This window comes from Atheta coriaria, unplaced genomic scaffold, assembly GCF_025399875.1.
Source record: "Atheta coriaria isolate IRGN ID8LTWV9N9 unplaced genomic scaffold, Caltech_Dcor_3.1 hic_scaffold_4_pilon, whole genome shotgun sequence".
In the NCBI taxonomy this organism is placed as follows: domain Eukaryota; kingdom Metazoa; phylum Arthropoda; class Insecta; order Coleoptera; family Staphylinidae; genus Dalotia; species Dalotia coriaria.
This window is the reverse complement of record NW_027045446.1, coordinates 5,549,326-5,577,019: the sequence shown is the minus strand read 5'-3', so window position 1 is coordinate 5,577,019 and position 27,694 is coordinate 5,549,326. Positions and strand designations below refer to the sequence as shown.

At 35.9% G+C, this 27,694-nt stretch overlaps 5 protein-coding genes and 1 non-coding gene across 11 annotated transcripts in view; 4 read left to right on the top strand and 2 right to left on the bottom strand.

Annotated features, from left to right (window-relative positions):
• LOC135791348 (multiple PDZ domain protein-like) overlaps positions 1 to 17,284 on the bottom strand; it is a 55,351-nt gene extending 38,067 nt beyond the window's left edge. For 2 of the 4 annotated variants that reach the window (XM_065301725.1, XM_065301726.1), the window contains exons 1-2: positions 17,111 to 17,284; positions 14,714 to 15,945 (exon numbers count right to left, since the gene is read on the bottom strand). In XM_065301725.1, coding sequence (XP_065157797.1) covers positions 14,714 to 15,935 — 1,222 coding nt within the window. In that variant the 5' untranslated portion in view covers positions 15,936 to 15,945; positions 17,111 to 17,284. Of the gene's footprint in view, positions 1 to 7,462; positions 7,829 to 12,165; positions 12,381 to 14,713; positions 15,946 to 17,110 lie in introns of those variants that run through there. The other 2 variants (XM_065301729.1, XM_065301728.1) reach the window with 2 other exon arrangements.
• Positions 140 to 6,131, top strand: LOC135790681 (uncharacterized). Its single transcript, XM_065300954.1, is given in 4 exon segments — positions 140 to 170; positions 4,978 to 5,183; positions 5,185 to 5,202; positions 5,314 to 6,131. Coding segments are annotated over 4 exon segments (546 nt in total). The 3' UTR covers positions 5,605 to 6,131.
• A 4,406-nt stretch (positions 17,285 to 21,690) lies between the features above and the next one.
• Positions 21,691 to 21,763, top strand: TRNAA-AGC (transfer RNA alanine (anticodon AGC)). Its single transcript has one exon. It is a non-coding gene; the product is annotated as a tRNA-Ala (tRNA).
• A 1,686-nt stretch (positions 21,764 to 23,449) lies between these two features.
• Positions 23,450 to 24,238, top strand: Fdx1 (Ferredoxin 1). Its single transcript, XM_065301613.1, has 3 exons — positions 23,450 to 23,607; positions 23,669 to 23,720; positions 23,781 to 24,238. Exons 1-3 carry the CDS (start codon positions 23,529 to 23,531, stop codon positions 24,130 to 24,132), a joined length of 483 nt encoding a protein of 160 aa, XP_065157685.1. The 5' UTR covers positions 23,450 to 23,528; the 3' UTR covers positions 24,133 to 24,238.
• Position 24,239: 1 nt separating this feature from the next.
• LOC135791261 (arginine-hydroxylase NDUFAF5, mitochondrial) lies at positions 24,240 to 25,517 on the bottom strand. Its single transcript, XM_065301612.1, has 3 exons — positions 25,077 to 25,517; positions 24,533 to 25,015; positions 24,240 to 24,474 (listed from the first exon to the last, which is right to left on the bottom strand). The coding sequence occupies exons 1-3, from the start codon at positions 25,515 to 25,517 to the stop codon at positions 24,331 to 24,333; spliced, it is 1,068 nt and encodes a 355-aa protein (XP_065157684.1). The 3' UTR covers positions 24,240 to 24,330.
• Positions 25,518 to 25,573: 56 nt separating this feature from the next.
• On the top strand, positions 25,574 to 27,685 carry LOC135791260 (U11/U12 small nuclear ribonucleoprotein 48 kDa protein-like). 3 transcript variants are annotated; one of them, XR_010547986.1, is made up of 7 exons: positions 25,586 to 25,699; positions 25,828 to 26,032; positions 26,097 to 26,262; positions 26,335 to 26,397; positions 26,465 to 26,514; positions 26,619 to 26,754; positions 26,818 to 26,931. XR_010547986.1 is itself a non-coding variant. In XM_065301611.1 (6 exons), the coding sequence occupies exons 2-6, from the start codon at positions 25,907 to 25,909 to the stop codon at positions 27,584 to 27,586; spliced, it is 1,260 nt and encodes a 419-aa protein (XP_065157683.1). In that variant the 5' UTR covers positions 25,574 to 25,699; positions 25,843 to 25,906; the 3' UTR covers positions 27,587 to 27,685. The 3 variants fall into 3 exon arrangements, 2 of the variants coding, with proteins under 2 accessions (XP_065157683.1, XP_065157682.1); XM_065301611.1 differs by lacking the exon at positions 26,465 to 26,514 and having other exon boundaries at positions 25,574 to 25,699; positions 25,843 to 26,032; positions 26,818 to 27,685; XM_065301610.1 differs by lacking the exon at positions 26,465 to 26,514 and having other exon boundaries at positions 26,818 to 27,685.
• The last annotated feature ends 9 nt before the right edge of the window (positions 27,686 to 27,694 follow it).

Below are 27,694 nucleotides of genomic sequence, written 5' to 3'. Positions count from 1 at the left end.
TTATGGTTGTTTGTTTAAATGTCAATTGTGTGAATTTGTAATTTAATGCTATTTTCGTTGTAAATTTATAATTCAGTGGCGACCAGAGCGCATCGTTTGGTAGCACGCGCACGTCACATTAATAACATTGATAATAATAATGCCGCAAACAGCGATGCTCGCTAACAGAGGTAATACCTGTCATGAATCGCATGAATATTAGAATGAATTAAGTGCGTCGTTAAAAGTGACAATAAAACGTCGACGTGACGCTTGGCCGAGCACCATGCTACAAGAATTACGTGGATTACAATAATTAAGTACAATACCACAACACGTAGTAACCCAAACGAAGAAGTCTAATATGGTTATAAATTAAGTAATAAATGCCAACACTTCCCAAATTCTATTAGTTCAGACCAAAAAAAATCGATCCTACAAAAACTTAAACTTTGTTAAATAGTAGAGCACTGCTGTTCTGTGGAGTTTGTTGTAAATAGTAGACAACAAAGAATGTAAAAACGTTTTGCGCGAGCGCAGAATGTCGAAGACCTGACGGACGAAAATGCGAAGAACGAAGAGTTGAAGAAGTTTCGTAGACGGTGGAACCACAAGAACGTAGAATAAACCAGCGGCGCGCCGCGACCCTGCCGAGTGCATCGGCATTGACAATCTCGTCCGATTACCACGGGCGCGACCTTCAAACATAGACGCGAACGATTCCATGCGTTTTTAACTTCAAAGTTTAGGTTTCGACTCAACTTTGTTTGCGTTTTATATTACATTTTGCGTCACATTACTTTTTCCTGATAATTATGACGATTTGCTTCCACTTCTACTACTTGCTCCATGCTTAGGACCAGATTTAGAAGAGCTTCATGAACATGATTTGTACCTACTATTTGAATCCACATACATTACTTCTAGCAGTATTGTCACTTGAGGTCTTTGATCAGTTAAAACTGTTCTTTGGTATACAGGAAATATATGTAGATGATGAAAACAAAGATTGTGTTAGACTTTTCTGTGATTCCAATTTCCTATCGATTAACACAAATCTATGCATTGTGCACCTTCTCTTGGAGTAACAGAAAGCAGATGGAATTCTTGATGATAAATTGACAGTCCCAGCATACATGTAAATGATTACAAATTCCAACATTCATACCTTGGCTAATTTTACAAGTTCAATTCTATTTAATTATCAAAAGTGAAAATAGCTTGGCACCTCCCTAGCAATACTTAGCTTCTAAAAATGTACCATCAAATTATACCAACGTGTTGTGATCATAAAACTTTAGAAGATATTTAAAATCCACAGGACTATTCATATTTAGCTACACCACAACAGATAAAAAGAGTATGGTGTTGAAGTAATAAGTTTGAAATGCAAAACACCACCAAACGACCTTCACCCTGCCGACTGATTGGCTAACAAGTCGACCATCATGATTTTTGATAACGTCCGGGTTACAAACCGCACAGATTCAGGAACTTTTCCATAGCAACCAATCACAATCAAACCTTTCAAATGCGGAAAATTTGAAAATATGAAAACTAATTTCTGCGCTTACTTGTATATTATATTAACTACTTTCTTTACGTTTTGCATTTTTTTTAATGCACTCCAAAGCCAATATCCAATTTCCTGTTTCAAAGATTGTAAAAACGATGATTCCAAGTTGAGATTGAAACTGGACCAAAAAAAAGATTTTATCGCCCACTTTACTTTTATTATCTATTTATTTTTTGCGGTAGGGGAGAGTAGGGTAATGGGAGTCAGCGGGTAATGGGAGTCACCCATATATCCACGAAACAATAGTTACGAGTAACGCGTAAACGGTGTTCCTACCTCCGTTCTGGCCCCCCAGTGCCACCCCCGACAAATCATGCAAATCGGTGCGTGTATCATTGAGTTACGCCAATATTTTATTTTTGAGCTCCGCTGATCTAATTTTACGTCCACGCAAATTAGAAGATAAGTGTCGAATATCTTGCAATATTCGAATCAAACTTTTATATAGTCTTAGTTAAACATTCAAAATCGTGATTTGCAGTTCAGATTACATTAATGTTTTGAAGAAATATTTTTTTTGGTTTTTTTTTCACAATATTGCAATTGTGGGCAATGGGAGTCATGCGACTCCCAATGGTCGTTTTTGTCTTTAGTCCGCTCTAAAAGGCCTATAAAAAGCAATGTGACTTATTTTTCAATAGCCTTCTTGCAGAAACGATACTGCAGGAAAGTAACAAAACTTATGATTCCAATATTGGCACTGATGACTTATGCCAGGGCGATGAGGATGAAGATTTGGAAAACTGATGTCTAATGTGCAACGATTTAAAAAAAAAACAATTAAATGTGGTTCAGATGCACTTCATGTGGGCTATGAGCTCATGTGAAATGCACTGGGTGGGACTTTGCGGAATATTATGTCCGCGATACCTGCTAGATTTCGTTTGATTCCGATTGTCCCCAGGGTGACCACCATTACCCGCATGTCGGTGTAATGGGAGTCAAATCTGTTTTTTTTTTAAACTTTAATAATATCCAAAATTGATTGTCAAAGTGACTGAAAATTATTTCAAATAATAGGTATTTAAGTAAACAATGCTTATAAGCGATTGCAACAAGTATTTTGTTTATAATTTAAATTATATTTGAGTTCTCCCTTAAGTGACCCCCATTACCCTCTTTTACCCTATCTAAAGTTATACATTTTGGCCAATGAAATTGATTTATGTCCACCCAAATTGACACACATTTCCATTTATGTTCCCATTTTCGTTTCCAAGTTTTACGCTATTGAATACGACAGTGCCGTCATTGTGCGGTTGCCCGATAAAAAATCATTTTGTCCAGGCAATCCGGTATGTCCTGTGGCAAAAACCTGGTTCAACAATGGATTATACCAACTCGAGCCTTGCCTACGGTGCAAATGCAAAATGTGAACTTAGTTTTTTGTCAAAACAATGGAATGAACGACAAAATAAATTGGATAACGTGAAAAACATCCAGTAATGTTGAAAAAAATAAATAAAGTATAAATGCCCAATATAACCTATAATCATTAATTTACCAGTAATTTTTTACAACTTCGTTCATGTAGATTTTGATAAAAGTAGCCTAGCTAATTACTTCCTTGTTTCTTGGACCAATTAAGTTCCGACACCGTCAATAAGATCCTCAATTTTGTTATACTTATATATAACAAAGTATGAACTGTCTTCAGTTCTCATTGAGTCAGTTAGCTAGTGTTTTCAAGTTATAAATGTAAAGAATTAAAATACAATGTATTACTTTCTTTGGCGAATACGTAATCCATTTTTATATTTGAAATATTTATTTATTTATAATTTTTCGTGAATATTGGATTTATAGACTAAGAGCCCGTGACGGCCAGACTTTCGTCATTTTAGGAAAGATGAAATTTTGTCCATGTGTTTCTCCAACACAAGTAAGAACGATCCCCAATTATGAAACCTGGATCGTGGTTCCTTTGGCAGTTAACAGCCAACAAAGATGTACACATGATGACCTATGTTTCGTTATTTTAGCAAACTCCCTTTTTGCATATTTTGTTCGTCACATTATTAGGGGAGAGGGGGGCAAAGTGGGCCCCATAAGCGAAAAAAGGGGATTTGTTTACCTTGTTTCACTCGTTACCCTATTTTTTACATCCTTGTTCAGTATTCAATATTAATAAGCCGTGTCTATCAAAATAAAAAAAAATTCAGAATATGGGGCAAGTGGGCCCCCGCCCATAAAAATTTTGCTATTACCTTTGTATCCATTTTTTGCTTATATATATTTTTTTTTTCATTTCTTACTTCGAATTTGTTGATATGAGTTATTTTCCCCTCTTATTTATCAAAAATTTTAGGGGGCCCACTTTGCCCCTCAATTTTTTAAGCCATCTGAATTTCAGGGGCCCACTTTGCCCCCAGGGGCCCACTTTGCCCCCCCTTCCCCTATAACATGCGCTGCTCATTGCCAGTCACCGGGTATGGTTCCAACCCTAGCCAAAAAAAAAAAAAAAAAATGGACTTTGCTAAAATAACGAAACATAGGTCATCATGTGTACATCTCTGTTGGCTGTTAACTGCCAAAGGAACCACGATCCAGGTTTCATAATTGGGGATCGTTCTTACCTGTGTTGGAGAAACACATGGACAAAATTTCATCTTTCCTAAAATGACGAAAGTCTGGCCGTCACTGGCTCTTGCTCTATTATATTTGGAGTTATAAATATAAATTGTAAATTCAATATTCACGAAAAATTATAAATAAATAAATATTTCAAAAATAAAATACAATGGTAGTACGAGAGGGTGAGTATAAGCTAAGTAAAGTTAAGTAAACACTTACTGTACGCTATACCCTCACAATATCGCCGAAACAATTGGTGGACATAATGCAGTGGTTTAGTAAAATATCGTTTCGGCGATATTTTGAAGGTATAGCGTACAGTAAGTGTTTACTTAACTTTACTTAGCTAAAATGTAAAGAAGGTAGTCTATATATACCAGCAATCATAAAAATTAGTTTTCAAATATTCAAATTTCGCGCGTACGATTGTCATTGGTTGCTAGGGAAAATTTCGTAAACCTAGGCAGTTAACAACCACCAATAAAAATGTTGCAAACAACGGCCATCATGGATTTTATACTCCGACGTCATCAAAAATCATGCTGGCTGACTTTTTGGCCAATTAGACGGCAGCGTGAAGGTCATTTGATGGTCTTTTGAAATTCAAACTTATAACCTCTACAGTCTCTACACCATACACTTATTGTTGGTTGTGATGAACAAAATTGCAGATTATTTCTATAATCAACAATCCAGTCACAAGAAAATAGTTTCAAATTGGGCGAAGCTAAATAAGAACATCCCCGTGGATTTTTAATATCTTCTATAGTTTAAGGGTCGCAAGACGTAAGCATAATTCAAATGCCTTTACTTTACTTCGATGGTGCAAACTTTGATGAAATAATCAGGAGTTGAGCATCTAAATACTGCTGTGGGTACAGCTAAGGTAACCTTCACCTTTGATAATGAAATAGAATTGGATTTGTTACTTAAAGAAGAGTTGGTTAGCTTAAAAGACTTGCAAGGTATGGATGTTGGCGCTTGTCATCACTTACTTGAATATTGGGACTGCCATGCAATTTACCATCAAGAATGCCATCAGCCTTCTGTTACTCCAACAGGAAGCAGATAATGTACAGCTTTGTGCTAGTTGTAAGGAAATTAGAAAAGCAAAACAAAGTCGTGCACAATCGTTGTTTTCATCATCTACATTTATTTCCGGTAAACCACAGAGCAGTTAGAAGTCACCAAGGTACTCGAGTAACAAGAGTGATAGCAGAAATATAGGTGAAATAGTGGATACAAATCATGTTCATCAAGTCCTTTTAAATCTGGTTTTATATAGTAGCAGTAGTAGTAATCATCTTAATCATCAAGTAAAACTTCAAAGTACTTCAAAGCATATACAAATTACTACAAACATCTCAATTGTAAGTGCTTATAAACGACCTCAGAATATGACGAAAAAGGTTGCAAAGTCGCAGGTGAAGAAAAAAATCACCGCAATGAACAAATTCATACTATCATATGTGTGATCATTTACCGTGCATTTCCGTCATAAGGCGCGTTACTATTACTACTTAATTATGACGCATCATAAATTCTACCGAATTACGAGTATAATATAAAAATACTGCAAACATATATGCTTGAGGTATCAACCTTACTGTTCACTAGTTGGTGAGTTTTTGTCCAGACAGGTAAAATATAGGTATTTGTTGCCCTGGGCAGGCATGCAAACACCTTTTATACCAGGTATGTTTAGCCCTACATATTCGAAATAATTCGTGCATGCCAGTTGTTGGCAAGTTGGCGCACAAAAGCCGACCGGCGTCATCAACACCGGAAACACGGAATACCTCTTCTCGTCGCCGGCGTCTACTTTCACCGTTCTTTATCTATGCCCCATTCTGTTTATTTGCTCATCCTGAAACGCGCGTTACACGTCACATTCCGCCCGCGTGCACACGCATCATGGCCACCAGCAACCAGTACAAACCAAAAGCAGAACGACCGAATGAAGAAGAAGAATATGAACTACAAGCGTAAACTCGACAGAAAGAAAATTGCTTTTACTTGCTTTAAACCGATAAATTAAAATTAACACACATTCTAAACAATTGAATAATAAATTATAAGAAATTCAAATAAATAACTGTCATTATTAATGAATAAATTTTTATAGAAAGCGTGTATTGAGGATGCTGGTACGCGAAAAATATAAAACCAGGAGAAAAAAAGAGTCTTTATTAATCACCCGTGGCGCATTTGCAAGTTCGTATTCACGAATTTTCGCCCGGGTCGGGTTTATCATCTGCAGTGTTTGTATTGTTCCTGGCCGACGCCCGAAATTTTCCACACGCGTTTGCAAACCTCCTGCTCGGCACGAGGCGGGTTGCTAATGTACGTTTTCCGGGCCTTCATTTATCAAAAACGCTCGAATGAATTCATCAACTCTTTTAATTACACGTATTTTACATATTGCATATTTTATATCTAAAGTGTTCATAAATAACGTAAATATAAAATCCTAAATATTTTAAACTTTTGATCCGCTTTTAAAATCATCACAACTTGTCGAAAAATATAATGGAAAAGTTGATGTTTTTCATCAGCATCAAGTTTTCCTTTCAGTTGCACATTTGCGTCGTGTTGTCAATAGAAATTTTTCCGCGCCGAGCGCTCACGCTTTGCAAAGTTTGAAGTGCCTTTTTTGCATGACAATTGAAGTACGCGCGCTCGCGACGGAAAGCACAACAAATTACGTGTAATGACTGAGACGACGCCTTCGTCACCGCCGCCGCCAACCACCGAGACCATTGCTGTTCACTTGAAATGCTTAATTGATTCTCAAATTCGAGGCGTTTTGAATAATACGCAAGAGTTGAATAAGACTACCAGTTAAAGCGGCAAATTCAAGTTTGAAATGCTCAACAAATTTTGTACAATCAATATAGTCCTGCTTTGCCATACTCCAGGACAACAATAGGTCATCAAGAGTCATTAGATTTAATTCAGGAGCGTCCCATCTTGATTTTAATTTTAATAAATACGTTGAGCTTTTAAATCCACGGAAAGGCTTAACATTTTATAACGTTTTAAGCAGCAAATTACAGAATACTTAGGTTGTCAACATTTAAAGTAAAAAAAGTATGTTTGAAATTAAAATTAATTTATGATATCCTGTTATTTGCGTCTAACAAGTTGAAGAATTAAATTATAAAGCAGTAAAAAAGTTATGAAATTATTGAGTACACATTTTACTGTTATATGACGAAGGTCGTAGTTTTTAAATTGTTCGACAACGTTTTAGTTGATGACATTGATAGTTTTCGATAATGTTCGTTTCGGTAAACATGTAAAAAACAATTCGTGGCAGTAAAATTAAAGTACCTTTTGTATTGCTTGAAATTCCAATGTTATTGGTTTATCATTTCATAATGCCTCCAAATTACAAATTCCAAGTTTTGCAAAACTACACTTTGTTTTCTGTTGCAACAAATCGATTACACCATGTGCACTCACTAATCATCAACAATTCAAACAGTAATTAAACTTTTTTCTGTCTGACAACTTGATAGAACAAATGAATATTAGTTTTCGTATAATTTTGTAAGTTTTGTGAAGATTTTAATTAGTTGTCAAACTGTTTGTGTGAGAATTGATTGTTTATAGTTTATGCCGACGTGATACGCCTTTCCGTGCAGCAGGAAAGCAGCAGAAATCGACCCGGTGCGACACGCGCGCGCGCTGAGACAGGCGCTGTGCGACTGGAGGCTCGCAACCAGGCATGCCGTGGCTGCCTGCTGCCGGCGGAACAGCAGCAGCAGCAGGAAAAGGTGAAGAGGCGAGGTCGAGCGCGCGGGCGCATAGCCGACCGACGCTGCAGGAGGAAAGCCAGAGCGGTCTGCGACGTCTGCGTGCGGCCGGCGTAGTAAGCAGTTTAGGGTGGAGCAGCGACCAAGCGATCATACCAGAACGCGGCAGGCAGCAGGCAAGCGTACAAGCACAGCAGGTCATGCCGGAATGGTAACGGAAAGGTAGGTAGGTAGGTAGGTAGCATGGTTGTGATGGGCGATAGCGAAACGACCGGAGAGCACGCACATTACTCACGACGCCGCGAAGTATCCAAAACATGGCAAGTTTGAAATATTATATTTCATGTTTTGACGTGGAAAAGCTTTAAAAATTGCCATTCATAGAAGTACCAGCCATAAAAATCAAGAGAATATTGTGAACACCTGCAAATTTTATTTAATTTTGCAGAGTTATGGTGCGTAATTAGGAAGTAAATCAGATAAACTGATGTTGGTACTTGCATGGTCATAAAAATTGACCCACATTTCATCTACATCAACGTTTTTGCGATGTTTTCTTTGAATGCGTTCTGTTTCAGTTTCCTGTACACTTTTCGCATTTTCGTTTCCACACAAACAGAAAAAAATTGCTAAAATTCCGCATGTTTTTCCAACGCAAACATAATTCATTCGGGAGCGTTCACGACGCGTCCAAGATATGTCAATATTTTGCGATTTATTTAATATGATAGCATTGCTAAGGTTCAGGTGTGAACTTGATACTGCGTAAATATTGCGACAGTAAATTTTATATAAAAATATCATATTTTTATTGATTTGTTTTAAAGTTTTATATTTTTGATTAAAAGAATCAAGGTATTTACCTCCCTAACTTTTCAATGATCTATAATTCTATAGACTTGATTCAATAGCATCATATTAATAGATTCTATAGGCCTTGCTATATACCTAGATTGTTTTGTGAACTAGATGGAGAATAATAGTTGGAATAAAATTCCATAGCGTGCTAGTATGGCGTATTCTCGCTTATTTCTACCACCCCCACGCTTGAACACGCCGAACGAATGAAAGATGAAATGAGATATATAGCAGCACACACGGCGTTGGATTGGAAAATCCCCACACGTAGGAGATTCCACCTCAAACCCTTCTTCTCACTTGCTACTAGCCCCAGCACTGGCTGAACTGTCTATATTGGTATACCAGTATCCAAAAGCGATGGTTAAATGTTTTCATGTGCACGTGTACGTTCTCAGGTAGATAGCTACAAGGGGCTCAATTTAATACCGGCATTATCCAGGATATGCTGGGCGTTGCCTTTTTGCTCAGCACATCGTGCAGCCTTCGCAACTTGCACATTCTAACAACAACCGGGAGGCGACCGAGCTTGTAACGACATTACTCCGCACCGAGTCGCTATTTTCCACCTACCACAATGCAAGCGCGAAGGGCGAGGACATTTTCATGTACCAAGTTAGTATCATTAGCAATTCTGATGGAGACATAAAAGAAAAGCCTTTTGATCAATAGCGTTATGCTACGGAATTGAAAATATTCTGTTTGTGAATTTAAATTGTTGAGATTATTAAATATTAGTTTTGTTTTTGCTCGTCAGTACATTACTGAATATACTGCAATGTTCCGGAACACTGCAAAACAATTATTACTCAAACATGCACGCATGTTATATAAACATACCTCTGCGATGTTAAACTAGTCGAGTCAATATGCAGTTGTACTTGTACGCGAATCGCGTGTATGCAGAAGCACAGCAAACAAAAACTTAAAATCAACTTCCTGAGAATAACAATAACGCAAAGTCGACATTAGCCGAGTTATTCCCAAAACAATAACGTTCGTTTTGCTAACGTAACACGTAAACCCAAATAAAAGTCATATGCAAGTTGACTTATTAAACATAAATAAATAATTTAATGAGATTTGAATTGATTTAGCAGCAAAATCATATATCAACAAAATAAACAAATACAACCGGAAAACTGTGGAAAATAGTATTTCTACGGAATTTTGCGATGATTATAAAAGTAGTTAGATGCAATCAAAAGTCTTACAAAGTTGTGTAACAAAGTTATAAACTTTGTCGATAAATCATCGATTAAATCATTAAAATGAGTTTGTTCAAGTAACTAAACTTTTAATCACAATGCTAAAAATTATCGAAAGCAAAATCATTGTGGGGAAAACCCTCCTTAATTTCCGGACAACTAAAATTATTAACTTTATAGTTGAAACTTAATCTCCGCCGCAAATATATTGTTCATTGTTAACTTTTTTAATTAAAATTTTTATTTAAAAAATTCCACTGATAAAATATGAATAGCTTTATTGAATTCTAATTGATTAAAACAAAAATATACCATGCCACTCCTTTTTATTAGTTTTAGTTTTAGTTTTAGTTTTAATAGCATTTAATTGAAAATTTTAATTTAAATTTTAAACACATTTGTTCTTTGTGCTCGAGGGTGTTTTCCATCATAATCACAATAAAGTTGCGAAATTATGAACTATGTAGGTATTCATTATTCTCAGTTGTCTGTTTTTTTCCGCATACGTTCACCTCATATAAATTTAATTGCGAAAATAAAAAGTCTACTCTTTCGGAATAATTCCCTCTTTGATATTCTATGCTATTTTAATATCGTAAATACCTAAGTTTTGAATATTTGATTTCCGCATTAAAAAGCAAATAAGTAACTTTCCTTTCATACCGTATTTCGTTACAAATTTATAGGTATTTTGAGGAAATTGATATTTAGACGTGTTTCCGGCGCGCCGCTCGCACGCTGTATCATATTTTTCAAAGTGCGGGAAAATGTCGGCGCGCGCAAATAACACTCGATGTGATTGCAGACGCACGAAACTTTTCATGCGAGTGCAGTACACTCTACCACTTAAGTGAATTACATCATTCCCCAGTCGACAAACAAAGTATGATATTCTCCAGAGAATTATCATCTCAACTCACAAAATTCCAGCTAAAAAGTTGCAAAAACCTATTCAAATTAATCTCACTAGAATAATTGGACGCAAAGATAAAAAGTCATAAAGTTAAAATATGAGTACCGTTTTCTTCTTCTCATTCACGGCGTATAATGCGATAAAATGATCAAGACGTAAAGGTGGCGGATGCCTTCGACACTGACTGAAACTTCTACAATTTCAGCAATATACTTCGCCGTCTGCGAAAGGCAAAGGCGGCAATGGAAGTTCGATAGTCTGATAGTTTTGTTGGCATGGACATGTGTGTGAAACGCGAGTACGTGCCGCGAGCCGGGAACGCAAGGAGCGTCGTGGCGAAATGTTCCGGAATCGTATATCAAGTTGGGAGCGGAAGCAAACGTCCTGACTCTTTTCTACGAACTGCTTGATGTCAGAACATTTGCGAGAAAGTAGTTGCCTGTTTGATATTTCCGACTACGGTAGCGAACTTGATACAAAACCATAACTGGATAAAGAAGTGCGAAGATAACTAATATGAGTCATTTTTCAAAATTCAGCTAAAATCAGCAAAAATAACAGGTAATACGAATAAGATCTTTAAATTGCTAAAAATGCTGAATACAATTTAAAACAATATTGCATATTTCGGCTGATATTAACCCAATAATTGTAAATGCAATATTTCCGGATTGAAATCGATTTATTTATTATAACTCGTGAATTCAATAAATATGCAAATTTTCAATGCGGAGCGTTCGAATGCGTGCGCGCACGAATCCCCTCGCATGGCTGAATTCAATAAAATTCTGAATCTGCCGACCCCACATCAAAAACAAATCCGATGATTAACATTCGTATACAATTTTAAATCGAATTATAATGAAACCGAAAAGGAAGACGCTGAATTTAAATATATCTTTAAATACATGTATTATATTAATTAATTTAATTAAATATTTGTTTCAGGAGTATTATTCACTTATAAATTTACGTGAAGTAGAAAAAAACATCTTTTGCAATGTAACTCCTATGTTTATTATACTTTGGTGCCGAGTACGCGCCTGAGGCTTCAGAAAACTTTCATAATATCAAAGTTTAAAATTATAACTTAGAGGTAATGTAACAAACGCGTTCGTTACGCGATGATGCGCCACGTTGGGCAAAGGGTACGCTTGAATGTGTGCGCGATGTGCGAGGATACATCACAATAGAAGAAGGATTGTGTATGAGAACAAGGCACGCTTTCATTAAAATTTACGCTGTCGCCACAGCAACATTTCTCCGCGCATTAGGATTACGTGCATCACGGGGCATTACCTTGATGAGTCCTTCTATCTTTTTGTTCGTCCGAGAATGTGAAATTCCTCACAGCACAGCTAAAGTCTATAAAAATATTGATAAAACCATTGTTTTGCACACTAAATGTTTCAACGCGTTTTTAATTAAATTTTAAACGAATGAATACACGATAAAATTAGTAGTCTTTTAAAATATTTACGCTTGAATAGCCACGAGGTGCACACAAGAAACGCGTTCACAAAACTGATTTCGACGGTGACTTACTGATAAGATTTTGTTTTCTAGAGGCTGGAACTGGTTTGCTTAACAATAGTAGTGGCGAAAGGTCAGTTTGCCACATGCACTGATAAACAACAAATACGCAATGCCTTTGTAGCTTGTAAATAAATGGAAAGACTATATTGATGTCTCCACCTATTGTTCAAAAGAAATACTTTGTTACCACATTTTTCAATTTAACATTTTTTCAAAATAAGCCCACAAAATATACTAAAAGGCTTTAAAATTAAATGATGATTATTTTCATACTTTCTCTGTTAAAATTATTATTAATGTTATGAAATATTCCTGCTTAATAAATGATAATTTAAAAGCTTTTAGTTATAAATAATAATAATAAATTAAAGTTTTTAGCAGTCGGTAAAGTTATATTTAAATTTAATTGCGTTAACTACATTATGATGTAATATGATAACGACATACACAATAGTTAGAAATAATTATTTTCATATAATAATTTACCCTCATTATTCGCTTGTAATTCGTGAAATTTAAAACTCACTTCAAATTATTAATATTATTATAAAAACATGTTTTCGAGAACACGAATATTAATTGATATGAATTGCCACTGAAGAAAGATAATACAACACAAAACTATTTTGCAAGAAAAAATAAATTAAATAAAAAACATGTTTTTACTTAAAGTAACTTGTAAATGTAACCAAATTTAGTTTGCGATTCAATTTTATGTGTTCCACTGCCACTGATAAGTCTAATTATATATTACTAGATATTTGCAAGTTGAACATTTGCACTTTACATATGTTTACGTTCAATAACTAATACATATGAATGAGGAAGATCAAAATGTGTACACGTACAAATGTGCCAATGTATGTAAACAGGAATGAATAGTCAAGTGTGACATCTATGCGAACTACTCCGATAGAAATTTATGCCAACGTTGCTAATTACGTAAGGCAAATGAAACGAAGTATGTGCCACGTGTTGTAATTAAAGTGCAACTCTGGTAGCTGCTAGTTAGCAACCACAATGAGAAAATATCTTGTTGACGCATAAATTGTGCACAATTTCTTTTTTATATCGTATAATTTAAATTGTTTCTCAAATCTATCATATTCAAGGTTCAAAAATAACATAGAACAGAATGAAAGGAAAATAAAATACAACGCTCACGTTGTTATGCGCTGCTTCCGTTATGATAAATGAAGTTTTCAGAATTTCAGGAAAACGAGCAACGCCCGCAGCAAGTAAATTGTAGCCAGCGCAACATTTTCCTATTATTAATATTTTGTTAGATGTATCTTGTATTATCTCACAACATCTATACAAACTTCACTGGAACTAACAACACAAAGCAAAATGTAGTTTTAGCAAAAAGGTAAATCATTTTCTTTCTGTTGAGGTTTAAACAATTGTATCAGGTAGATGGCTGGCATCTAAGAAATTTCGCTCCTAAGAAACAGTAAGAAATAAAAGTAGTTAAAGAGAAAATAAAAACCACCGGCGGCGGAGTTCACCGCGAGCAGCTGCCTGACTGCCTCCGGTAAAAGAAACATTGACGTGTACGTGACGCATCAAAGGTTTGCCTGGGGTTGTCCGGGCGCAAATCGTCCCTGGGCCAGGATAACACAAAAAGGATTCGCGTGCGGTGAGTCGCGCGAAGTGAGTGAAACTCGTGGTGTGGAACGAAGACGAAGAAGACTGGGTCGAAATCAAACGTGCCGCGGAGAGATGTTCCAACGGAAAGAATGGCAAGCTTACACGCTGCACGTATTTGGATTTTATAAGGAGCTTGTGAAATGAGTGGAAAGAGTTTGCAAGGCAAGACAAGACGAAAGACAATAAAACTGGTACGATGTCATGGTGCTAGTAGCTAGCAGGTAGCCAAGTTGTCAAAATACAAAAAGATATAAAATCCTCAAAGATGATATAACGTTTTCGGGCCAAAATCAAATTGAATAAAGAAGTAAATTAATTGGGCGAGGAAACGCATGAAAATTGATGTGCAGTAAAAATTTTATAGAAAATCAATGCGGTTATTATCTTATTTTGACGTTGACCTTCAACTTTAGAAAATAAAACGGTTGCTAAAAGTAGGCGTAGTTTGAGGTTAACTTACGTGCGCTCCATGAAGATGTAATTCAATGCAAGATTTCAAAATTACGCGTCAATGCTAAGGTCACAGGAAACTGGGATAGATACGAATTGTAAGTTGGTGAATAAATTGCAAACAACCACAAACTTGCTATTGTTTATTAGGCAAAATGTTAATCAAAAGTCAAATCCGCATGCAAACATTCTCGAAGGGGGGCGTGCGTACCTTTGCTCTGTCTCTTCCGGTAGTCGCGGAAACTATGGTCGAACTCGCGCTGCATCCTGCGCCCCACGTGCCCCTCGTCTTCGGAGCTCGAGCTTGAACTCGTGGGCGACCTGAGGGCGGCGGTGTCGTCGGCTAATTGATCGATGCGGCGGCGATACTGCCGAATGCGCTGCAACACTTCGTCGTCGGCCGTGTCGCGATCGCGATTGCGGCGCACAGAATCCGAACCTAAAGCAGGAGTGGCGGCGGTGGTGGTTGCTGAGGTAGTAGAGACAGTGGAGCCAGCATCGGGATATCGATCCCGATCCCGCTCGATGCTGCGGGCGCGAGACCGGCTACGCTCGCGTCGTTTACGTCCGCGCTCATCCTTGAACTCTCGTGCGATGCTTCCACCACCATCACCAAGGACAACACCTCTAGTATCACTACCGACAGTTTTATAAACTCCACCGCTTGATACCGATTTAAATATGGATTTAATGGTTTGATCACTGGTAGTACTGCGTAAACTTGTTATACTCGGTATACTGGATGCTGAAGAAGTCCTGCCAAGTGAATTTTCTCTTAGGGATCTTCTTCGCGTTGAGGGAGTAAAAGAATAACGTTTTACAAGCAGTGTGCCGGCATTTGATGTCCGCATCTCATATTTCGGCGGTTGATATTCATACTCATCTTCGTCAACCAACCCTATTATAGGATTAATCTCAGAAGTGACTTCATCAAGTTGTCTTCTTTTATTAAACTGTCCATCACTCCTTGATCTGCTGTATTTCTTTTTAACTGTTTTCTCCTTGTTAATTTGATTCACAAAATTAATTTCGTTGTCATATTCATTAATATTATCCAATGTACGAGTTGATGATCTTTTTCTTACGAGTTTTTGTTTTTGGATTTTTGGCAAAGTGTTGCTTTGGTTGTGATTATTGGCAAAGTCAATGGACTCTTTTAAAATATCACTACGAGATCTCTGGATTCTATGCTGATTTACTTGCGGAACGATGGAGGAACTGTGCCAAGATCGGCGCTCGGTAGTAACCCCAGCGTCTTTCGCTTCGACCAAAAGCTTGCCTTTGGAGTCAAATAGTTGTATTATCGGAAGAGCTAAATGTGGGGATGATTTCGATGTAGAAAGTTCCCAATTCCAATTTTTGGGCTTTTTTAGTTGAAGTTTAATTACTTCTTTGAGATAATCTTCAGCACACAGATATCCTTCGGTTTCCATTTTGAAGAAACTTTAAAAAAAGAAAAAGAACAAAAATCTTAAATATTTATTTTAACCATTCTTAGAAGTTGTAAACAATGTGAATATTTACAGAAAAAATGTTGTTGAAATGATCAGATATCGTTTTTGGAATTAGTTTTGTTTATCCTTGCCAAAAACTTCTTTTTAATCCCTGCAAAAGTTCACAATTCGCGAAACCTCGAAAGTCGACCGGCTGTGAAGCATAATTCATAGATAAAACGCAAAGCTGAGCGCCGCAAAGCGCGAAACGAAAACGAAAAACGCTACCAGCGAACGTTTGCTCTCAACCAGCCGAAAAAGATTTTTCAGTTATAATTCTTTTGTCGCCGTCCTTTTCGCTGTTCGCTCGGGCGTGTGCGCTGCAGTTTTTTTGTCGACGGGCGCGCATTGCGATCATTTTTCTCGTGCGACGTAAGGAGATTGGCGGCGCGCCAACTTTTTCCGGCTTCCAGTTTTCATCTCCGTCGCCGAGATTTTCCACGGAAAACCGCGCAGCGCGTCTGTTTCGTAACGGTTAGACATCCAAGGTCTACAACCGCGCCCGTGAACGACTAATTAACTCGGTCAATTTGCAAAATTTGCCATTTTCACTGGGTTTCTGTCAGTTTTACTCCGGTAGATCAAATTCACACCATGCCAGACTTTAAAAATAGTACAAATTAATTGTCAATTTGTGCCTGATTTAAAACTAATTAATTTTGTTTTTAAATTCTCTTTCATTATTCAAACTTTCATCGTTTGACGGCGAAAAAATGTTTTACTTAGGTAGAAGATCTTTTATTTAAGAAGTTTTAAAACATTTAAGTTGATTTTAACAGTAACCTCGTGATGGATAAGTTTTGAACTTTGGTGAAGTTTTGAGCGCAACGGAAAGCAAATTAAAGCCCATTTGAAAGTCGTCGATGCTTCAATATGGTTTAAAGACAGCTCCTGTCCTCTCCGGAAAGTAATATAAGAGTGAATTTAAATAAACTAAATTGCATTTAAAAAGAATTCAGATGAAAACCTACACACATGACTACTTAAGACTTGCAAAATATACTTAACAATACTATATCTTCACTATAACTTCAAGTACTAATTTTGATTGATCACATTGTTTACTCCTTCAGGTTGTGCTTTTCCTTCAATTGACTCCAATTTCTTTTTATTACGTTTATATTTCCAGTAAAAACTCTGCGACGACACTTAAAGAAAGTTTTCAACTTATACTTGATTGTTACGTATTGGTTTTAATTGTCCAATCGTTGTTTTGAACTGTCTTGTTTTTCGATACTCCGAGACAGCCTCGCGCGCACGAGTCGCGACGCCGCGAATATTTTTAATCGTCGACTGAGCGACGCCTTTGCTCCGAGCTTTGCTATCGTCAAATCTCAAAATCTCCCACCTTGCGACACACATCAACGAGCGAGGAAAGCATAACATGCGTGTGAGAACGCGCGTAAGCCGCGTGTATTTTTGTTTCTTCGGAAAATGTAATAGGCTTCGCATAATTTGTTATTTTAGACACGAAATTGAGCAATTTTGACACAAACGCGTGAAAACACATCAAATTTGACCTTTATTTACGAAAGCTAACAATAGATACTATAAAATTTCATAAATAGTTGTGATAAATTGGCGTATAAAAGTATGAGAGCGTAGAAAGTTAGCTGTTATGTTATACATTTTTTTAACCGAAAAAAGAAAGAATTTTTTGCCAAAATGATTTCAAAGTTGATATACCCAATATCCACGTCAATATTGACTGTTATATCCCGTGACCTGCTTTGTTTCTACCTCTCGACATTTGTATTTTTAGAATTCACATTTCTAGTTTTGTTATTCGTTATTTGTTCCTGTTTGGAGTTGTCCCAATAAGCATGCGGATGATATTCATTCGATAACTTTTTCTCTGCGCCTGCCATCGCGTTCGTTGTTCGCAGTTGGAAAACATCATCCCAGTTCGGCGCTCTCTCGGTTCTCCGGGTGCTCTCGACTTGTTCCAATGGTCTGAACTGCTGTTTTGGCAATTGTGTAAGCTTCCCACAGCCTGCACTGCGAGCACAACCGGCATAATACGAAAACGCGGTTGTAAATTTAGATTTTCCAACGTCGCCGACTCTGAGCCGCGAGGCACGCGTTCAATGATATACATGCCCAGAGTACAGAAAATGTTTATGTCATTTGGCGTTTTGGCGTTTGTTTCGTTGTTTCTACGCCAGCGAGGAGCGAAAAATTGGAAATAGAACAACAAGCAACCCATGAAACTGTGTACGATAAAATAGAAAATTTAAAAAATCTCAAAACTAAAATTATCTCTTAGGTACCAAAATGTTATTTGAAACGCTGAATGATTTTTATATTTTTGACTTTTTTCGAAGTCACTACGTGCCAAAAGAAACGCATGGAGCATCTGTGATAAATGACGATGACTCAGTGTTAAACTATGTAATGAAATCGTGTCTGTCGCCTGCGATATCCTTCGCTTGTTTTTGTTTTGCCAAAATTTCCACTCTTAATTGAGAGCGCCGACAAAATCTCGCCTGGCAATTTGGACATACGCGGTGGGTGGCGGTAGACCCAACCGTTTAGTGTTACAACATAATGTCGGATAATATGTATTGGGGCATTAAGTTTGACGCTTGATTAATTGATCACACGAGACACAACAAAACAAACAAGTAGCTCTGTAGCTCAGGTTTAGGAAAGGAAAGTCATAACAAATGCATTTTCTTTCATTTAATTTTAACTAATATTATAGTTACAAATGTGAATGTATTTGTTTGTTTGTTCTTTTTTCCCGCAAAAATTATTGAGCCAATTTTGATAAAACTTTTCAAGGATATAGGTAATACATCATAATATGATATAGCCTACTTTTTGTTGCAAAAAATAAAACTTAAAAATTGTAAAATTAGTGACGAAAATTGATATGGAAATTCAATCGCAGTTGTAGCTATATTATTTCAACCGAAATTGAATGTTTAAATTTAGCACTATAAGTGCATTAGTACCATTTCTGATTTCTATAAAGCATTTTATTGTAAAGTGGAAAATTGTTGCGTTCACCATTCTATTCTGTCATCTCCAATAAATAAGATTATGGGTGGAATTACAACAGTGTAAACATAAAATTTCAAGTGTCCTTTCAGTTTGATGCTCACCGCATTCGCATCAAGATCTGCACCATCCTCGTCCGCAGTAATCGGATGAAACGGCGTAATTACGTTGAGATTAATTAGCCCTGCGTTTTCGCCCGCGAACTCTCGCCATACGTGTTTTGCTACAAGCGACCGACATTCGCAAAGAGCGGAACAGGCATATGATATGCTTAATGCTCAAGGCCATAGGACAACTAGGGTTAGGTAATTTATTCTACAGGTAGCAGGATGGGGCTCGAATCTAATTTTGAACGACCTAAACAAATTTAAAATATTCACGTGGATGTGACATAAATTTATTTCAAATGTTTGAGACAGAAATAAATCTGCAGACATCGTAAATCGTTCAACGTTTAATTTCTAGTTCTATGGTACGTGATGGGTGGAAAAGAAGAAAAGTTCAGTTTCCAGCAACGCAGGAACTTTGGACAAGTTGTGAGGGATGCGAGCGTGACTTAACCGCAACTAAACTTAGATCCTGACGATCTTCTCGGGTCGAGTCCAGAACACGTACAATGTTTGTTGCTTCTAAATGCACCGGAAATTATTTGCTGGTGCTGGAAACTCAGTTACTTCTACACAATTCAAATCTTGAAAGAAAAAAATATTTATTTTGTGTGCCAATTCATTTAAAAAACATATTAAATCCAATTATTACATTAATTTTTATCATTAATTTACTGCATAGAATTTTTTAGTGAAAAAAGAGAATTTATGTGATTTTCCGACCTTAAAAGCATTTTTCCAGCTCATTAACTCTCGGTCACTCTTCTCTAAATGTTTCTCTCTGGGTCGAACTACGAGTATCGTTAGTAAGTCGAAAATGTCGAAACATCGGAATATTGTGCTGAATATGTCATTCAAGGACTCGATACTTTGCTTGCAAATGTTCAAATGAGAAACGCTCGAATGACTTCGGAGTTCTGAGAGAGTTTTGTTATCTCAACAAAAAATCCTATACACGAAATCCCTAAATAAATAAACTGGTAGATATAATGGATATTACTTAATGATAATTAGTTTATGAATAATTGACATGTTCTCAGAGGATGTCCAGTATCTCCTATAAGTCCTGGTGATAACTTGTTAGAATAGAAATGTTTGCTTAGTTAGTTTCAGCAAGGATTTAAGTTTTAATTGTCGAATTAATTCGCGCATCAAACTTTGGAAGACAAATCAAATTTGCTCTAGGCTAATTGTCTTCTAATTGTCTTATTCCGCAAAACCTCCGACTCGAAGAACATCCAATCATCTCTTACTAAACATTTTAAGAAAAGCAAATAAGCAATTCCGAATGTTTGTAGCAACGTCAAAAAAGAAACGTATCAATCTAAGGCAAGGACAAGCCCGGGCCAAATGATTTATTGCTCCTGCATAGATGGATTTGTCTGGCGGTATCGTCAAACCTCTCAAACCACAAGCGAGACCATCTATCTAACGCTATCTAACGCTGAAACGATTCCTTCTTCTTGAAATGCATCAGAGTTAGTGTCTGACTGCGACCACCGCGAGTTTCATTGAATATATAGATATAGGAATATGTTTGAGTGTGTTGGCTTGCCGGCAAGGCGTCGAGTTTGGGAAAGCAGTATTTCTAGAGATCTCTGGAAGTTGGAAGCTTTGGAAGTTGAGTCTTGGTCTGGGTGTTGGTGGGAGCAGACCGGCGATAAGTCCCCGGCGTCTCCGTCGACGACGAAGGATGCCGGTCGATAGAGAGCGTCCCGGCGCCACCCCCGAAACGAATTCCGTTTCTCCCAAATTCGGGTATAGAGACTACTCTTGGGACTGCTCGCCGAGTTTCGGGGCGTCGCAAATAAGCTTCGGGCTTTTTTGCACGCCTCGTGCGAGCTTCGAGAAATTTTCCATTAATTATGTTACGTTTGTTTACGTTTGCCGCGTTTGTTTGCTTTTCCTTACAAGTGATTCTAACGCATGCTAACCGAAAATTATTCCTTACATGATCAAACTGGTGTAATTATTATCGAGAAATGCAAATCATGCAATTATTTTAGATATATTGGAGCAAAGATGGTAAATACATCATACTTCGATTGTGATCCGAATAAACACGAAGGAATTAATGATAATATGTTCTTCCAAGCATGGAATTCAGTTCAAGCAGCGGGCAAAATAGATTATTGTTTATTCAAAGTGAAATTGAGTAATGTGTTTAATGCGCTGGAACGACACTTATTGATATAAGCATCAACACCGAATTCATGAATATAGGATGAGATAATACTCCAGATAGAGGTTTACAAATGAACATCAATGATATTATGGAATGAATCTAAGCATTCAATTAATATCATTCTGTTTCATCATTGGATAAAGCAAATGTGTTCATATAATAATATAAAATACACTGTTGTGCTAATGCAACCGAATGAAAACTTTGTTAATTAAATAATGTGTTCAACTATATGTGGGGTAATTTGGTTTGATTAAAACTGCTAAAATGCCAAAACAAAGTTGGCATTATTTTAATAATTATTTGAAATGTAATACAACAAAGTAGAGGACTTTGTTAAAATAATTTTATAAATTGTTGTTTTTGAAGTTCAAAATCCTTTAAGTATGGTTGTTCAACAGGGGGCGTAGCTCAGATGGTAGAGCGCTCGCTTAGCATGCGAGAGGTACCGGGATCGATACCCGGCGCCTCCAAATTTTTGGAAATGAATTGATCTGATTGATTTATGTATTAAATCCCGATTCAATAATTTAAACCTTTGTCAAAGGTTAATTGCTTTTTTTTTAATATTTTCGTGTAAACATATCGTGTTAGAGACACAATATGTATCATAACATACATATGAAAAAGGAAGAGATAATTTTGAATAACCATAGTTTCAGGAAACGGAAACTTTCATCGAATGATATGAAGATCTGAGTAATTTTTTATAAATATAAAAATATTTATTGATTAAAATTACGTGATTTTTTTGGATTTACAGGTTTTTTTGTTGAGTTTAACATGTTTCGCCCAGAGGGCATCTTCATAAACTGACTTTAGTAGGTTTGTTAGGGGTGTTTTGTGTGTCAAGTGTTTGTGTTATTGTGTGTTATCGTGCTTGTGGGAATGTGTAGTTTGTTAAGTGGTTTAAAAATTGTGTCGTGTATTGAGTGTGTCTGTTCGTTTAGTAATTGGTGTTTGATTTTGTGTTTGTATATCTGTATGTGTTCTTTAATGTTTAAAAATTTATCTGTGGATGATTTTAATATTGTGAGTGTATTGTCTATTGTGTTGTGTTGGTGATTGTGTTGTAAGATGTGTTTTGCATAGTGTGAGTGGTATGTTTGTGGATTTTTTATTGCGTTTGTGTGTTCTTGGTATCTGATTTTCATGTTTCTGTTAGTTTTCCCTATATATATTCTATTGCATGTGTTACAAGTGATTTTATAGATGCCGCTGTTATTGTATTTGTTTGTGTTTAGTGTTGTGTGCGTTTGTAGTTTGTTGAATAGTTTTTGAATTGTTTTATAGGCAATTCTATGGTTTTTGAATAATTTTGTGATGTTATATGTATCTTTGTCTATGTAGTGGAATGTATGGAATTTGGTGGTTGTGTTTGTGTTGTCTATGGTTGTGTTTGTGTTGTGTTTTGTTGTGGATTTGTTGTGATTTTGTTTTATGATTTTATTGTATATTTTGTTTACGTGCGTTTGTGTGTATCCGTTTTCTATTGCTATTTTAATTATTTTATTGTATTCAATGTTGTATTTAATTTCGTCTAGTGGTGTGTTTATTAATCTGTTGAAACTGAATCTAAAGAAGGCATTTAAGGCAATAATATATAGGGAAAACTAACAGAAACATGAAAATCAGATACCAAGAACACACAAACGCAATAAAAAATCCACAAACATACCACTCACACTATGCAAAACACATCTTACAACACAATCACCAACACAACACAATAGACAATACACTCACAATATTAAAATCATCCACAGATAAATTTTTAAACATTAAAGAACACATACAGATATACAAACACAAAATCAAACACCAATTACTAAACGAACAGACACACTCAATACACGACACAATTTTTAAACCACTTAACAAACTACACATTCCCACAAGCACGATAACACACAATAACACAAACACTTGACACACAAAACACCCCTAACAAACCTACTAAAGTCAGTTTATGAAGATGCCCTCTGGGCGAAACATGTTAAACTCAACAAAAAAACCTGTAAATCCAAAAAATCACGTTGTAATTTTAATCAATAAATATTTTTATATTTATAAAAAATAACATGGATTACGTATTCACCAAAGAAAGTAATAGATCTGAGTAATGTTATGTTGAATAATTTTTTTGTATTAAATATTGAAAACGTGGTACGACTGTATGCAACTGAACTTACAGATTAACCTCGTAGGCAGTAATTTTATATACATATTCGAATAAACATGGCTTTAAAATTAGTTACAAGAAGATTTTCGCAGCTACACCAAACAATCTCATCTAGAAATTTCAATACTACAGCATGTAAGACAAAGTTTATTTTATTATCATGACTTATTATCAAGCACATCCACTTGTTTTCTAGGTTTGAAACATGGTGATTACGAATGGCAAGACCCAAAATCAGAAAATGAAATGTGAGTGAAACAATAATGTTAAGGCAACCAAATCGTAATGACAATAGCTTATAATTTTAGTGTAAATATAACATTTCTTCTCAAAACCGGAGAGAGAATTCCTGTCAAAGGCAAAATAGGAGATAATGTTTTATATCTTGCACACAGGTACCAAATACCAATGGAAGGTGCCTGTGAAGCTTCTTTAGCTTGCACCACATGCCATGTTTATGTTCACAATGATTTCACAGATAAACTATCTCCTCCAGAAGAAAAAGAAGATGATCTCTTAGACATGGCTCCATATTTGAAAGAAAACTCAAGATTAGGTTGTCAAATTATATTGAGGAAAGAATTGGAAGGCTTGGAAGTGCAATTGCCCATGGCAACAAGGAACTTTTATGTTGATGGACATACTCCAAAGCCACATTAGGATCTAAACAATGTTTTAATTGTTATTCAGATGCAATTATTGTTGATATCATAGAGATTTTAGTGAGAGAAACCATTATGTGTTAAATAAAACTTATTTTTTGCAAGTTCTAGTTAACAGACCAAAAAATCATTTTATTAAAATACATTTATTATATAATTAAACTTCAACATCTCATTAAACTCTCATTCTGCAAAATCATGACTTTTCTGGATCAATCTTTTTCACTTCTTTTATAATTTCATCTAATTTGTACAAGTCCTTTAGAGACACTTCACCAGTACCTCTCTCAAGTGGTTGAGGTTGCTTTGGATGAGGCTTCCAACCCAGCATATTTATTATCTAAATTGAATTGTATAAATATTATCATTCAGAAATAAGTTTAGATTATTATTATTACCTGGAAAGTAGCTGGGATACTTAACTTCCCACTTTCTGGATCAACTTTACCATAAAGTTGTTCATAAATTGCTGCTGCTGCAAATTGTGTATCTCTGTTCAAATGCAATGATCTATTTAATGCAGCATTACTTTCTGCCATCCCCTTTAGGTCCCACATAAGTTCAAACATTGATGGATAGTTAACAACTAATTCATCTGTGTCAATTGTTAACATTGTGAAGCCTGCTCTTTGTAGAAGACTCCCAATATCTCTGACTTCTGTAAAAGGTGAAATATGAGGTGACAAACCTCCTTTTCTTTCAAGTTCAGCCAATTGCAAGGATGATCTTAGCTCATACAAAGTATCTCCACCAAAAACTGATGCCATCAGAACACCATCTTGTTTTAGTCCATCAAGAATACTCTTAAATACCCTTGGTAGATCATTTACCCAATGTAAATTCAGACTGGAGACTACCAGGTCTAATGAACTACGTTCAAACTATTTTAAAATAGCAGAAAGTTAGATAACACAAATGTATACAAAAAGCCTAGTAAAATACCTCAATATTTTCTTCATCTAATATTCTCTTGTTCACTTTAATACCTTCTTGCATCTTAAAGCTATCTAAATTGGCATGGCTAGTATCACAAAGTATGATTTCCTCAACAGATTCTGGTGATATGTGTTTGGCCACATATCCTCGGCTACAGCCAATGTTGGCAGCCAACTTAAACTTCCTTTTAATGTCATAGATTCGGTCAGCAAGTCGATATCCCATCTCTTCTTTGAGATAATCATATAAATTCACATCCTTCGCCAAGGCTGCTCTTTCACGCTGTAACGTTTTGGTTTTCCTATCAAAGATTAGTGACACTGCTTCATCATTTCTAATCTGTTGATTGTGATTTGTTGTACTCAGATGTCTTGTTACTTGATTGATCAATGCATTACACACCGGTTTAATACTATTGTTCTTAATAAATTTGATTGGTAAATACATGTTTTATTAAACTATACAATTTGCAACTAAAAGTTAATTGTTTATTAACAATTTGTTCGTTTGACCGAACTGACTGAAGGGTCGAGGTAGGGAGATCAACTACGATCTACGATTATGTGATGAAGTAGGAATATTTGAAATTCCCCAACATATTATTGGTGCATAGAACAATTCAATCTAAGGTAAAGCATTTATTTATTTAAATAATTCATCTAAAATTTATTTTTTATCGATGCTATAGTCCGTTTTAATTTGATATTTTATTTTATCTTTTGCTAACCTCCTCTTTAATTTGTGCATTGGCAACCAGATATCTCCGTTTTAGTTCGCATGTGTGATGCAGTGAAGACGTTAGAAGAAATTGTGTGAATATTTACTAGACAGTAATCATGGATTATAACATATGCATAAGACAAAATCAACTACAAAATTTCCAGCAGTTTATTGATTCTGCCAAACACAACTTGAATTCTATTCTTGATGCAATTGGATGGACTGAGAATGAAGTTCGAAAGGTATAAATTAACACCTATTTTTATATACTATCATTTGAATAATGTCCTAAATGTGTTCCTATAGGATGATAATTTGGTGATTTGTTCTTTTGATAAAACACATCGTGTAAGCCCAAAAAATATCCAAGAACACCTTAAAAATTGTTTGATGAGGAAGCTTGGTTATAACATTGATGATGTTCAGCTCTCTGAACCAGTTAACAAACCAAGCTCATCTTCAATTACTATTGGTAATGCAACACTTAGAATTTAATACATAGACTTTAATTGATAAATTAAATGTTAATTATCATTATTTATAGATAATGCCACAAAGGAGCATCTTTTTGAAAAGGGAAGACAAAAATTCAAGGATTTTAAAAGTGGTAGGTTCTATTTCTCAAATTTGCTATAGCTCAATCATATTAAATGTAGAAATATGATTTATTTCAGAATCATTTAGTTGCAAAAACGTTTTTGAAATGCAAATATGTCTGCATCTAGTATGTAGCTATATAAATCAGAAAGCTATATCCTTTTTTGATATCCTTTTTGTCAGCATAAGAGCTTATGGAATGATTAATTTTTGTTAAATTTGCGTAAACAGGTTGGAACGGTAAAGACCCAGACCCCAAGACTGCCGATAGACTTTTGAGCACTTTCTCCACTGATGAAAGGCTTGCTCTTTATAGGTATGCCATATCTAAGACTGAGGGACCTGAAATTCCACCTGAATTTAATCTGTGAGTTATAATTGGTTACATTTAGGAATGTTTAAGCTAAGTGATATGTTTTTATCTGAATAGAAGTCAGCAGAGTATGGATGACAAAGAACTTTCATACGAAGAGCGACTGGAGCATGAACGAAACATGAAACGTCGCCGAATAAAGTACAAATCAGTTCACACTAATCACAAAAATTACAATGAAGAAATCCGTGAAGTTATCTCTAATCAAATGGAACTTTTAAAGGCCGTAAATTCCGTAAAGCAATTGCATGATCCAGAAAGTCGTTCTCCTTCTAGGCAGCGAAGTAAAAGCCGCAGTCGAAGTCCTAAAATTTCAAAGCAAGATTCAGAAGAGAAGTTAAACAACAGAAATGGCTCGCATGATGAATTACGATCAGTCGGTAGTAGATATTCGTCCCACTCTAGATCAAGCTCACATCACAAATTGAGATGTAGATCCAGAAGAAGATCTTCCGACTATAGAGACAGAGAAAGAGATAGAAGCCATGAACACCGAAGAGATACGTACCGCGAAAAACGCAGATATGAAGAGGGAAGAGAATCACCCGTCTATTTTTCCAGAAATTCAAGAGAGCCCAGTCGTGGGGACTATAGGAATGATCGAAAAAGTAGGAGTCGGAATAGTTACGATCGGGAGCCTGACAGACGCGACAAAGATAAATATCATAAAGATTATTACAATAAAGATAAATACGAAAGGAAACATTACCATGACGATCGACGTAAACATTATAGAAATGATCATCAAGAATCGCGAGATAGAGAAATGAAAAAGAGAAGGGTATCGTGTGATAACTATAATAGGAGGTCGTATGATAGGCGTTGATATAGCATGATAAAGTGAGAAGTTTATCATTTTGTTTTATTGCAATTGTTGTACTGATTATCGCCTGATTTAATAACATTGTTTTGTATTTTCTTTAAAGGCTGATCT